The sequence below is a fragment of the Microcaecilia unicolor genome, chromosome 4, assembly GCF_901765095.1.
Source record: "Microcaecilia unicolor chromosome 4, aMicUni1.1, whole genome shotgun sequence".
Lineage (NCBI taxonomy): Eukaryota > Metazoa > Chordata > Amphibia > Gymnophiona > Siphonopidae > Microcaecilia > Microcaecilia unicolor.
The window spans coordinates 340,980,592-340,994,678 of record NC_044034.1 but is presented as its reverse complement, the minus strand read 5'-3'; the positions used below and the strand labels follow the sequence as shown (position 1 = coordinate 340,994,678).

Below are 14,087 nucleotides of genomic sequence, written 5' to 3'. Positions count from 1 at the left end.
AGTGACTTCGCTGGAATAAATGAGGGTGCAGCCTGGATCTAGTCAGTATTTCTATACCTCCAGCAGATGGTGCATAGATTGGGAGTACCAGGGCCCAATCAACCTCTTGGACAGAGGCTCAGACTGTTGTTTTTTTTTTTTTAAATGCTAGACAAGTCTTTCCAGATCAGGAAATAGAGGTACCCTGGGAATTCCCTCCCCAGGACCTACCAGACCAGTTCAGACTGCACATCCACCATCTGCTGGAGACTGAGAACATACTGGCTGGCAAGGAACTGCACAGGGATCTTACTTAGTTTTAAAGTCAATTGTTCTCGGTCTCCATCTGCTGGTAACCATAGATAACCCAAGCGTGGACCGGTCTGGAGTGCTGTGATGGAATGACTGTCTAAGGTGGGCTATAGAAATAGCAGGTAGATAATCAGATAGGTTATTTGATTATCTTTAACCAGTTCTGCTGAATATCGCCAGCTTATTCATCTCTTTAAATATCTAGTTAAAGTTAAATGAATAAGTTATGCTGATTATTAGGGATGTGTATTAAAAGCTTAATGCATGGAAAATTGATTTCACCTGCCCTAATCTACAAATTAACACATATTGGGGCTCATTTTCAAAGCACTTAGATTTACAAAGTTCTATAGGTTACTATCAGGCTTATTTTCGAAAGAGAATGACGCCCATCTTTTGGCACAAATCGCAAAATGGGCATCCACAGGGTCGCCCAAATCAGTATAATGGAAAGCTGATTTTGGGCGTCCCCAACTGCTTTCCGTCGCGGGGACAGCCAGAGTTCCCGGGGGTGTGTCAGAGGCATAGCCAAGGCGGGACGGGCGTGCCTTACACATGGGCGTTCTTGACCCATAATGGAAAAAAAAAAGGGCGTCCCTGACGAATACTTGGACGACTTTACCTGGTCCTTTATTTCTTATGACCAAGCCACAAAAAGGTGCCCGAACTGACCAGATGGCCACCGGAGGGAACGGGGATAACCTACCCTTACTCCCCCAGTGGTCACTAACCCCCTCCCACCCTCAAAAAAAATTTTTTTTAAATATTTTTTGCCAGCCTCTATGCCAGCCTCAAATATCATACCCAGCTCCATGACAGCAGTATGCAGGTCCCTGGAGCAGTTTTAGTGGGTGCAGTGCACTTCAGGCAGGCAGACGTAGGCCCATCCCCCCCCCCCCCCCCCACCTGTTACACTTGTGGTGGTAAATGTGAGCCCTGTAAAACCCACCCGAAACCCACTGTACCCATATGTATGTGCCCCCCTTCACCCATAAGGGCTATGGTTGTGGTGTACAGTTGTGGGGAGTGGGTTTTGGTGGGGGGGGGGGGGGTTGGGGGGCTCAGCACACAAGGTAAGGGAGCTATGTACCTGGGAGCTTTTTCTGAAGTCCACTGCAGTGTCCCCTAGGGTGCCTGGTTGGTGTCCTGGCATGTCAGGGGGACCAGTGCACTACGAATGCTGGCTCCTCCCACGACCAAAGGGCTTGCATTTGGTCATTTCTGAGATGGGCGTCCTTAGTTTCCATTATCGCCAAAAATCAGAAATGACCAAGTCTAAGCATGACCATCTCTAGGGACGACCTAAATTTCAAGATTTGGGTGTCCCCGACTGTATTATCGAAACAAAAGATGGACACCCTTGTTGTTTCGATAATACAGGTTTCCCCGCCCCTTCACTGGGACGTCCTGCGAGGACGTCCTCAGGAAAACTTGGGCGCCCCTTTCGATTGTGCCCCGCCACGTAACTAAGTGCTTTGAAAATAAGCCTCACTGTCACTGTAAAACACAGATTTTTTTTTTTAATAAAAAAAAAACGTGGAACAAATTGAAAAACATCCACAAATAAGGGAAAAAGGCCAAAAGCATAAAAGTGAACTGTTTTTCCCCCTGTTCACATCCCTACTGATCATTGATCTTTTTGTTTTTGCATGGAACCTTGCCAGCTTCGAGTCATGATGTTGATGGGCTTTTCTGTAGGCGATCAACGGCAAGACAAATAACGCTGGGGGATTTGGAATAGAACTTCTGTCTCCTTGGCATTCTGTTCTTTCCGTCCTTGCCCCTGAAGCTGTTGTGTAATGAAACCACAGAACTTGTCTAGTGCTGTTTTTCTCTCCTATCAGGAAGGACATCAGAATTTGTATGAGGATGACAGCATCAGCGAGTTGGATGCGCTCTACGACCCCTCGTTCTTGATTCCTCTTTTCAGTGAATTGTTCAGGCCAGGTAAATAGGCTGCTCCCGGACTGGTTTGAAAAACAAAAGCCTATGTTTGTTACCTACCTTCCTCTTAGTATATCACCTTGAAAATGTCTTGGGTCTGATTTTCCTACTGCAGGTCTTATACTTATTTATTTTATTGCATTTGTATCCCACAATTTCCCACCTATTTGCGGGCTCAATGTGGCTTACAATACATTGTAAAGATGGAAGTACAATCTGTTACAACATGATTATGGTTACAATAGTAACATAGTAACATAGTAGATGACGGCAGAAAAAGACCTGCACGGTCCATCTAGTCTGCCCACGATAAACTCATATGTGTATACCTTACCTTGATTTGTACCTGTCTTTTTCAGGGCACAGACTGTATAAGTCTGTGCAGCAGTATTTCCCGCCTCCCAACCACCAGTCCCGCCTCCCATCACCGGCTCCGGCACAGACCCCGTATAAGTCCGCCCTCCCCCATCCTAGCCTCTCAACCACCAACCCCTCTTCCCCCCGCCACCCAATTTCAGCTAAGCTTCTGTGGATCCATTCCTTCTGCACAGGATTCCTTTATGCCTGTCCCACGCATGCTTGAATTCCGTTACCGTTTTCATCTCCACCACCTCCCGCGGGAGGGCATTCCAAGCGTTCACCACCCTCTCCGTGAAGAAATACTTCCTGACATCTGTCTGAACAATGTGAGGAGTTAAGTTAAAACAAAGTCCAAGTATCGTTAAGGGGAATAAAACAATGGAAAAGAACAACTGGACAATAGAAGAACAACGGATATTGATAGGGTAACAGAGCTATAGCAAGAGAACGTTCGGGTATAATATTTTCTATTTTTTACCTGTAAATTAAGGTTTAAATGTGTTAAAATTGCGGGGGATAAGAGTATAGAAGAGAATGTATTGATGCGTTGCTTAACAGTGTGTGTGGACTTCGTGTGTTTTGATCCTTTCGATAGATTTTTTCAAAGAGATGGGTCTTTAATAGTTTGCGGAAGTCGGCCAGTTCGTAGATCATTTTCAGGTTTCGTGGTAGTTTGTGCCATGGGGGTGCAGATCAGGCTAACAGACTTGTGCGGTGTGAGCTTTTGCTTTGGATACTGTGTCTGTGCCATGCAAGGAGGTGGGGGGAGAACTGTCTGAATCTTGGCCATTTGCCATAGAGAATGAGATTTCTGGTTGAAGGGCATGTTCTATGTGGAGTCTGATGGCACCGTCTGCATGTGACGTAGAAGCAGCTGATCTGGGTTTGCCATAGGATGCATGGCATAGATTTATGTCAGGTGCAGTTCTAGACAATGGCCAGGTGCTATAGAGAGTGTGCCACTATATTTTATTGCAATCTTTCTCAAGCCGTTCCTGGAGTGCTCCTAGCCAGTCTGGTTTTCAGGATAGCCACAATGAAATTGCATGAGAGATTTGCCTACACTGCCTCCATTACATGCAAATCTGTCTCGTTCATTGTGGGTATCCTGAAAACCAGACTGGCTGGGAGGGATGGGGAGGGGGTTCTAGGACCAGCTTGAAAGAAACTGGTTTACTGCCTCATGATGCTGGTTGCACATTACAGATAGCAGGGAGATGCACTTTCACCTGTCTTTGTATCATCATTTCCCTGTTGATATGAAATGTGATCATGCTGAGCCATGAGCAGTATTACTTGCTTAATATTTTTATTCATAATATTGTGATATGTAGACTTTCACTATCACTGGGTTTCTTTTCCTGAATAAAAACACTGCTTTTTTTTATTTTAATAATTGTATTTACCCTTCCTGGGTCAGTGGAAAGTTGTGATAAGTCTGTGTAAAGCCTTAATCTCATGGTAAATCTGATAAGCATAACCACAAAAATTATTGAGGGCAGATTTCAAGGCCTTTTTAAAGCAGACATTGCACATACTGAGCTCAGTGTAGCAGACAGATAAGTGACCAACTTAGCAGAAGTTTGAAACCTGTGAGCAGTTACACACATCGCCATAATGAGACCGGAATCATAGATGGCAGGGGAAGGGTGCTGCTCGCACACTCTGTGCTACTTTCCTCTGTGTGTTTTAGTTTCATGCTGTGTGGCTATTTAATATCACTGCTAAGTCTTTTAAGTGGCAGTTTTCAATGGGATTTAACTAGAGAATGAAGAAGATCTTTGGGGTGGAAATTATACCCTGTATAGTGGCTAAAAAGAACTTACATAATTCACAATACACTTTTAGCTGCTTTTCAATTAGGCATTTTCAGGATGTGCTGGGGAGAAGGTTGATAGGGAAACTAAACTTTTCATTTGTACATGCAGTAGTTTTGCCACTATTCCTCTTCCCACAGAAATAACGGGCAAAGTATGTGAGTTCTCACCATGCATGTAACAAATAGAAATAAAAGAAAAAAAAATACGTCAGACTCACAGAAACAGAAGCCTGCGCGGCCGCATTGCTGATCTGCAAGAGCAGGCTTCTACATGGAATGTTGCTAGTGGAAGAGTAACCTAGTGGTTAGCGCAGCGGACTTTGATCCTGGGTAACTGAATTCGATTCCCACTGCAGCTCCTTGGGACTCTGGGCAAGTCACTTAACCCTCCATTGCCCCTGGTACAAAAATAAGTACCTGAATATATGTAAACTGCTTTGAATGTAATTGCAAAAACCTCAGAAAGGTGGTATATCAAGTCCCATTTCCCTTTCCCTCAGTCTTGCATCATATAGAATTATGTTGTAGATTTATGAGAGTACATTGTATTCTTTTTTTTAAATTAAAAATGTAAGATGTACAACACATTCCAGCATAATAATTTTTTTTTCTCTTGAAAAACTTTCTGCAGAGTTTGTGGTGGATTGCCTTAAGTTTGTTGACATTAATGCTCTGGGCCTGTCTATAGCTGCTCTTAGTAGCTATGACTCCAGAATGAGAGCAGCAGCTAATTATGTGCTGGGATCCTTTTACTCCCACCTGGAAGGAGCTCGTTTCCGAGATAAGAAATCGGTAAGAGTGGATTGGATGAAAAGATAGAGCAAAGTAAGAGCTTACCAGCTCACCATGTTTGTTGTCATGCTCAGATCATCTTATAACATGATTATGAATCCCCATTTCTTACCCTGTTCTCCATATGTAATCCCATTTATCACCATGTTTCATCACCTCTTGCTGAAATGTACAAATATAGTTTCATATTTATGCAAGAGTTTTATAAGTTTTATTGCTTGAACTGCTTGACATTGTACAATGGAAGGTGCTTTTTTCAATCTCTTACATGCGTAGATCCAGATATGTTTATCTGTGTGTGAAAAATAAAATTATTTTAGATTTGTAATTCACCTTTCCAAATGATGCTGAAGGTCAAATAAAGCCCTTCTTGAAAGAGCATACATTCTGCGTATAGATCACTTTGCTCAGGTAAACTGACTTTTTGAACATTGCCCACTGTCAGTTATCAGGGGCATTTCCAGGGCCATGTTTAAGTCAAGGAGGCCAATATGCATTTTCAGATTGGCATTGCTACTTTGAGCCCGATCTAAAAATGCAATGGTAGTAAATGCCATTCTTGTTTTGCATCCATGGCAAGAAACAAACCTAAACTGTGTATTTGATTTGATTATTTGTGCAAACCCCATGGATAGCATCAATTTGGACAGTTTGATTATGTTCCTGTAAGTGGATATGTGAGGCAATAAGAGATAAAAGTAAAGGCCACATGGCTGTCAATGAGGAAAGTGTGATTTGAACTCTGGTTTGCCTGGTTCTCATCCCATTGCTCAAGCCACTAGGCCAACCCTCCTCCCAGTTGCAGACCTTAGGATACTCATGTTTAAATGATGACTTGGATGCAAGTAGATCAGCCTCCTAGTTAAGAAGCCAGTCATATCTATATTTTTTTCTTTATTCATTTTGTTTTTCTTGTGTAGTTGCTTTATCTTATGGATGTGGTAAAAAGTGGGATCAAGAAGCAGAACCTCCAGTTGACTTTTTCCTTGACGCTCTACATCGCCAAAGTAGCTAAGCAAATTCTGAGACCAGGTACAGAGAAAGCCATTTCTAGATATCTGTATCAGCATGCTGCATCTTAAAGATCTGTTATGGTGAGATACCTCTTCTAGAGGTCACCACTAGAGGCCACCAGAGAGACAAACTAAGGAGGTTGAACGGAATGGATTTCTGATTTCTTTTCTGCGTTATCCTCCTGTGTTACGAACAATATAACTGATCAGCTGCAACGTTATGGATATGTGAAAATCCTGAAGCAGACTAATACGCAGTTGAGAATAGGTAGTGTTCCTGAGTGTCCCAAATGTCCCATGTGGACCCCAGTCGGGTTTTCAGGATATCCATAATTAATATCATGAAATATACATGAGAGAAATCTGCATGCACTGCCTCTATTGTATGCAGTTTTATCTCATGCATATTCATTGTGGATGTCCTGAAAATCTGACTGTTTTGGGGGGGGTTTCAAAACAGATTTGGGAAGCCCCATGCTATTCCGTTTTTTTAAAAATACTCAACGCGGAGGGCAAACAAGATCTGAATATACCTGTCAGTTTAGATCTGGTGCTTTTCAAGCTCCCCTATTCATTTGTGCTGAGTGTAGTAGTTGGTTGACATTTCAAGCAAGATAGCAAATCCTCACAAGTGGATGATAATATCTTGGAGCCTCTTTTGCAAGTTCTGTTCCCGCAGTTGTTGCAAGTGCTGATCCATTTGAGTTTTTAATGTTTTAACACGTTTCGAAAGGTGACAGCTTCGCATTCCTGCAGACCTGTGGCTCTGTGCTTTCATCCGGAGTATATCATTTGACCCCTGATGTAGGCGCTTGTAAGCGCCGAAACACGGCCTGTGTCGGGTGCTTTTTTGATTTTACTTGTATCAATAAAGACTGTTGGATTCAAGTCTCCAGTGGTGAATTGTGTTTGGTCAGCCTCTACTTTTTTCTGCTGTGACTATCTTGGAGCCTGGCATGAGAAAGTTTCCCCTAGCTCTGCAACTTTGAAGGATTTTTGACCTCAACTTCTCATGGAGCTGCCTCCATTCTCATTTTTTTTTTTTTTTTTTATGGAGCCAATGAAACATGTTCCTATTACTCCATCCCAATCATCTGGCGTTATGAAAGAAAACATTCTTCTTTTCATACATGGCTTGGCTTTTATTTTAAAAGTTTTTGTTCTTAAATTCCATAGTCAGGGTTTTTATCATTTTTCTAAGTTGTATCTTTCATCACGTCCACCATTGTTAGTGAATCTGGTGCCTTTGGCCTGTTCAGCCAGGACTCTTTTTGGTGTTGCTATCTAGTCATCTGATTTTACCCCTACTAGCTTAAAATAAAATGCAGGCAGTCTGGCAAAAGCAAATCGGGAGCAGAGGCTGATACAATTGATACTTGCAGTTCCCGAGCCCAGATCAGGAATCCTCTAGGTATTCTAAGTGCCAGTTTATGATACACAGAGGCCTTTGTGGTCATGAAGAACAAAAGGAAAATGGTATTCATTACTTCTAGTTACTTGTCAGTGACCCGATTTAGATTTATTTTTGTCTTCTAGTCCACCCTTATCCAGAGCAGATTACAATGAAACATCCTTAAAAACATTCAACAAAAGCAAAAAGAAAAATCAAACAGATTACAAGTACAATAATCAATCAGAACAGAAAAAAAAAGCCTTGAGGAAGTCTCTGAGCAGTTTCCGGAATGCAGGACCACTGGCTTCACATTTGAGTCGTAATGGTAAATTGTTGCATTCAGTTGGATCATGGATGGAGAAAGTTCCCAGCTTTGTAAGCTCCAAACATATATGTTGCAATGCAGGAACCACAAGCAACTGCTGACGTTCAGATCACAATGATTGTGGTGATGTATACCGCTGTAATGTATTTTTCAAATAAACAGCTGTGTCCTGATACAAAGCCTGATGAATCAAGAGCAATAATAATATACAATATCCTCCATTGAACCGGCAGCCACTTCAGGCGCTTCAAACAAGGAGAAATATGCTTGGAACGGGAACATCCCATTAACAATCACACTGCCGAGCTCATTACCATTTGAAGCACCTGAAAGAGTACTTCGGCAGCCCAAGATATACAGTGTTGCAGTAATCAAGACTACTAAATATCATAGACTATATTACTATTGTGGTGGAGGAGTGGCCTAGTGGTTAGGGTGGTGGACTTTGGTCCTGGGGAACTGAGGAACTGAGTTTGATTCCCACTTCAGGCACAGGCAGCTCCTTGTGACTCTGGGCAAGTCACTTAACCCTCCATTGCCCCATGTAAGCCGCATTGAGCCTGCCATGAGTGGGAAAGTGCAGGGTACAAATGTAACAAAAAAAAAATTTTAAGATCACACCAGGACAAGATAGATTTCAAAAAAGACAATATTTTCAATTTAAAGTATAAGGAACGAATCAATGCCTGGACTTGTGCTCTAAATGTAAAGGTCGAATCTAACACAGTCCTCAAATTTTTAATTTGCTTAACAGTCTTAGTTGGCACACTCATTAATACCATTTCAGCTGGCAACTCAATAGAAGGATCCGAAACAATCCACATTATTTCTGTTTTAGCTACATTCATTTGCATCCAATTTTTGTTTAAGGTCCATCACTCCCTCAAAAATCAAGTGCAGTTGAAATAGCACTTCATCATCAATCACAGATATTGGCAGAAAAAAATTGAATATCATCAGCGTATATCCTATAGGAAACTCCTAGGGATCGTAACAAAATACACAATGGCTGGAGATATACATTAAATAAAGCAGCTGATAACACTGATCCTTGTGGCACCCCAGTTGCCAATTGATGTTCAGATGACATCCCCATGCCCATACGAACTATAGCTCTTCTGTTATGCAAAAATGAACAAAACAATTTAAAGACTGTTCCCACAAGGCCACAGGCACCAAAACTGCAATAAAATGCCATGATCTATTGTCTCAAAGGCTGCTGATATATCCAAAGAGGTGAAAAAAGGAACCAGGAGCTGGGCTAAATACTGGGAATACATCTTCACTAAGGCCTCAGTCTTCCTCAATGTCCCTTCAATGGGCTCTGTTGGGATAAGACAAAAGGTGAGCAATTCTGTATCATTGGCACTGACGCCCAAGGACACTGCCAAGCATCAAACAGAGGTAAGAGGCATCCACATTAGTCCTTTTCGGAGTACAGTGCCAGAAGTACACAGATTTCGGCTATTGTCATACCTACCAACTGCCACTGAAGAAAGAAAGGAGCATTCAATCTCCTTGACATTGGATGGAGCATGTCAGACGGGTCCAAGCTTCCACTATACTTAGTTGACCCAGGAAAATGCGTCTTCACTTACTGTAGCTAATCCAGCTTTGGCATTGGCAGTTCTTGAGGAGCTGCTGGACTGGAAAATAGAGGAGAGGTGTTCTAGACATTTGGCTTAAGTCTTTGTTCTAATGATATCGACACCCAGGCAGAGAAATGCCATGCTAATCCTGAAGACCTATGCAGTGCCTGGAAGCTTTTCACTGATACCATGGCATCAAACAGCCTCAGAGTCTGTATATGTGTGCTGATGTTGATACCAGGTGCATCGGGGTGGAAAGCCTCCCCAAGGTGTTGATCTGTATGATGGTCAAGACCCCAGCCAGACACACACTCAGATCTCACAGACCAGTTCTCTGATTCAAAATCTGAGCAGTCCTAGGTTTCCAGCTATGAGCCAGCAGAGTTCTGTGAAGAGAAGAATGCCACTGATTTCACCTGGAACCCTTCTTTTCTTCAGGAAAGGGGGACAGTCCCAACCAGAGTATCTATCTTCCACTGATTTTTGTCAAGGAAATGGATAACACAATTCAATTTCAGTCAGAGAAGGAGGAACCCAGAGCAGAAATGTTGGATATCCTTAACACTTAATGAAGGCATAACAGTACCCGTTCATAGAAGCCTTAAGAATATCAGATAAAAATGTAGGAGATTCTCCCCTCTCTTTGTAAATAAGAAGGCATACTCTATGTAGAGAGTCCAGAAAGCTCCATTTAGTGTGGATGAATCTGCCCAAAGCACTACAACCCACTCAGAAACTGTGGGGGAAGGACACTCATACCTTAGAAAGTTTTTCAGAATGCTCTGTTTCTGCAATGCTTATTATCAGTTTTTCATGGGCCAATAAATGCAAGATGTTTTGTGGAAATAGATTTTTTTTTTTTTTTTTTGCAGATTCTCTCCCTTCAAGAGAAATCTGAAGTATTCGGCTCACTAGTAGGCAGAGGAAAGGAGTGTAGAAAGAACATGTTCATGTCAACCTTTAATGCTTTCAAGATAGCATAAAGAACGTCTGCTATAGGTATTGGGGCCCAAAGACTCTCATAGCTGTGAGCTCTCGATTCCAGTTTGACGTTCCTTACTTACAGAGAAGATAATCTCTTCAGAGATTAAGTGAAGGAGCCAGTTACTCTGATAAAAGAGCACTGCAAAATACTTATATTCATCTCCAAAACGACTTCTCTGTATCCTGCAGGAAGTATACAAGTGCAGTGCTGAGGAGGCCTTATTACCTGTACAAGAGGAGGGTATCCTTCACCCCCTCGTTTCCACCAGTTGTCCAAAAGAGCAGAGGGCTCAAAGTCCACAGCCAGCTTCCCAGCCATAACTGATATCCCAGTTTTCATTCTAGAGGGAAGCTGTTTATATGTAAACTCTTGGCCCAGTATAACCTTGGTTCTAAAGATAATCTGAAATGGTTTGCAGACGGCATTTACTCAAACTTCCTCCAGAAAAGCCTACCAAGAATATCTTCAGCATCAGGAAATACTTATGAAGGAACTCTCTTACTTCTTTTTGATCGAACTTATTCAATCAGGAGAAGAATGGCAGGAATTTTATACCAAGTATTTTTCTAGACACAATGAAAATTAGGATTCCTCAGCGACCCTCCAGACCGGTCAAGACGCGTGGGTTATGTACTCCTACCAGCAGAGGGAGACTGAGAAAACACTGAGCTTTGAACACTGATTATATAACCTGTGCAGTCCCTACAGTAGCCAGTATTTTCTCAGTCTCAGCAGAGGTAGAAGGACAGCCTGTGCAGTCTTCAATAGTCTGGTGAGGTAGCTTTGATTTTAGGGATAAAGGATTTTGGGTTATCTTCAGGAGATTTCTATCCTTTAAGTACCCTGTACGTGGTTTGCCAAAAAAAAAAAAAAAAAAAAAGTGCTTCGGGGCCCTGGGTCCGGTGGGGCCCAGTAGTTCCCCCTGGGGTGTCACACCTGCTTTGTCGGGTCCCTCCCCCTGTGCTGCTCTCCAGTACTGTGTTACTGGCAGCTTTGTGCCTCGGCTGCTTTCTGTGTACTGCAGCCTTGAGAGCCTTTCAATTTTCAGCTGCCATAATTGTCTTCTGTCTCTTTAAGGGAGATATATTTATGTATTTGGTACGGAACGAACGGGAGTTCTTTTCCGTCCTAGGAGCGAGAGAGCAGTGCTTTTGGGGCTTGCCTGACCTTGGGGCCGGTACGGGGAAGCGCTGCCTTTACTTTTACAGTTATGGCGGCCAAACTACTCCGTTGTCGCGCGTGCTCGCGCCGGGGCATCGAATCGCCAGGCGGTCAGTGTCGGCTGTGCGGTGAGCCCAAACGTTTGGAGGCAGTTCCCCCGCAGTTAACCGCGGAAGTCCCGGCGGTATCGGCGGCCCCTTTAGCAGCGGCAACTCAGGCGGGTCCGGCAGCGGCGCTTTCAGTTTCGGCGGAAACGGCCGCCATTTTGAATTTAGCGCGTCCTGCAGAGGCTTCTGTGGTTGAGCCAGTTGCCCCCGTGGACACACACAAAGTACCTAATGAGGGTCCAGGAGGGGTTAGCTTTCCTCCAGAGTTTGTATGGACTCTTTTCCAGGCTTGGAAATCGGGCCCCCCCCAGGGAGTGGAGGGGGTTAGTCCCATGCTGCCTAAAAGACCCCGGATAGAGTGGACAGAGGATGAGGAATGTCTGTCTCAGGTGGGCACGGAAGGCCCATTTAGTGATGGGGGAGAGTCTGAGGGGTTTGAGGGTCCGGTAGATCCGGTGGACTCCCTTCCTGGGGAAGATCCCTCAGTAGTTAGGATTTTTCATAGGGATGAGCTTTCGGAGCTCATTGATCAGGTCACAGCTACCCTTAAATTTAATCCTGAGGTGGCTTCAGGTGAATCTGGGCAGGATCCCTTGGTGAAGGGAATTCAGCGTAGAGCACGGACCTTCCCTATGAACAAGGATCTCAGGGAGATGATTAACCAGGAATGGGATTCGCCAGATTCGCCGTGTAAGTTTTCTAAGGCAATGGCGAAGCTTTATCCCCTGCCGCAGGAGGATAGGGATTCCCTTAAGGCTCCTACGGTAGATGCAGTGGTTACAGCGGTTACTAAAGCGACGGCTATTCCAGTAGATGGTGGGGCCGCACTCCGTGAACCCCAGGATAGGAGATTGGAAGCATTTCTTAAGCGAAGCTTCGACTTGTCGGCGCTAGCTCTCCAGGCCTCGGTGTGTGGGGGCCTGGTGGCGCGGGCGTGTTTTCGCTGGGCCGAGAAGCTCCTGGATGATCCCGGGGAGGTTGGGACCTCGGGGTTACAGGATTTAGCCAAGTTGGAGATGGGTTCGTCTTTTTTGTCTGACGCGCTGTATGATTTGTTGCGTGCGTCGGCTAAAAATATGGCTATGATAGTGGGAGCGCGTAGGGCTCTCTGGTTAAGAGGTTGGGTCGCGGATGCGGCCTCTAAGGCTAAGTTGTGTTCTCTCCCCTTCAAGGGTTCTAGGCTTTTTGGCGAAGAGTTGGATAAGTTAGTGAAAGGCCTTAGTGAGGCCAAGGTGCCTCGACTCCCGGATTTTCGTCCCAAGCTGGGAGTTAGGGGTAATTCCTCTCGAGGTCGACTTAGTGAGGCTCGACAGTATAGGCCTGGTAGGTTTAGTGGGGCCTCTAGAGGTAGGTTCTTCCAGCGCACCCAGTCCTTTCGCGGGAGTCGTCGCGGAGGCCGGGGTTCGTTCGGGGGAGGTCAGACCTCGGGGCGGCTTGCCCAATGAAGGTGTGCGGACCCAGGTTCTTGTGCGTGTAGGGGCTCGGCTGAGTCAGTTCTACCAGAACTGGGTCCACGTCACATCAGATCAGTGGGTTCTCGAAGTCCCAGGCGGAAGCAAGGTGGTCCATCAACCGGTTGGAGACTCGGGCCATTCGGTTGGCACTTCAGAGTTTTCAGTCAATGCTTCTCCACAAGGCAGTCAGAGTGCTCTGCGACAACGCCACAGCCGTGGCCTATGTCAATCGTCAAGGGGGCACAAAGAGTCAGGCGGTCGCGGAGGAGACGGCACTGTTATGCCAATGGGCGGAAGGTCATCTTCAGGCGCTCTCGGCGGCTCATGTGGCCGGGGTGGACAACGTGGACGCAGATTTTTTGAGCCGGCATACTCTGGATCCCGGAGAGTGGTCTCTGCATCAGGCGGTGTTCGGCCGAATTGTGTCGGTCTGGGGGATGCCAGTTATAGATCTGATGGCCACGGCGCGCAATGCCCAAGTCCCAAGGTTTTTCAGTCGTTGGAGAGATCCGCGTGCGGAGGGTCTCGATGCTCTGCTGTTACCCTGGCCGCAGGGATTGCTGTATGTGTTTCCTCCGTGGCCGTTGGTAGGTCGAGTAATTCAGCGCATCGAGCGGCACGCAGGCCGGGTGATTTTGATAGCTCCAAACTGGCCGCGTCGACCGTGGTACAGAGATCTGGTGTGGTTGGCGGTCGCTAAGCCCCTTCAGTTGTCGGAAACGGTACTCTTGTGTCAAGGCCCGATAGTTATGCCAGACCCGGCTCGGTTCTCGCTTATGGCTTGGCTCTTGAGAGGCACAGGTTGAGGAAGAAAGGGTTTTCTGCCAGAGTCATTGATACAATGTTGAAGTCCC

General features: G+C 45.0%; 1 protein-coding gene across 2 annotated transcripts in view; it reads left to right on the top strand.

Moving 5' to 3' along the window:
* The window catches only part of URB1 (URB1 ribosome biogenesis homolog), a 147,722-nt gene that overhangs the window by 106,508 nt on the left and 27,127 nt on the right, over window positions 1-14,087 (top strand). For both annotated transcript variants that reach the window (XM_030202133.1, XM_030202131.1), the window contains exons 30-32: window positions 2,136-2,238; window positions 5,046-5,206; window positions 6,127-6,238. In XM_030202133.1, the coding sequence (XP_030057993.1) occupies window positions 2,136-2,238; window positions 5,046-5,206; window positions 6,127-6,238 (376 nt within the window). The remainder of the gene's footprint in view (window positions 1-2,135; window positions 2,239-5,045; window positions 5,207-6,126; window positions 6,239-14,087) is intronic.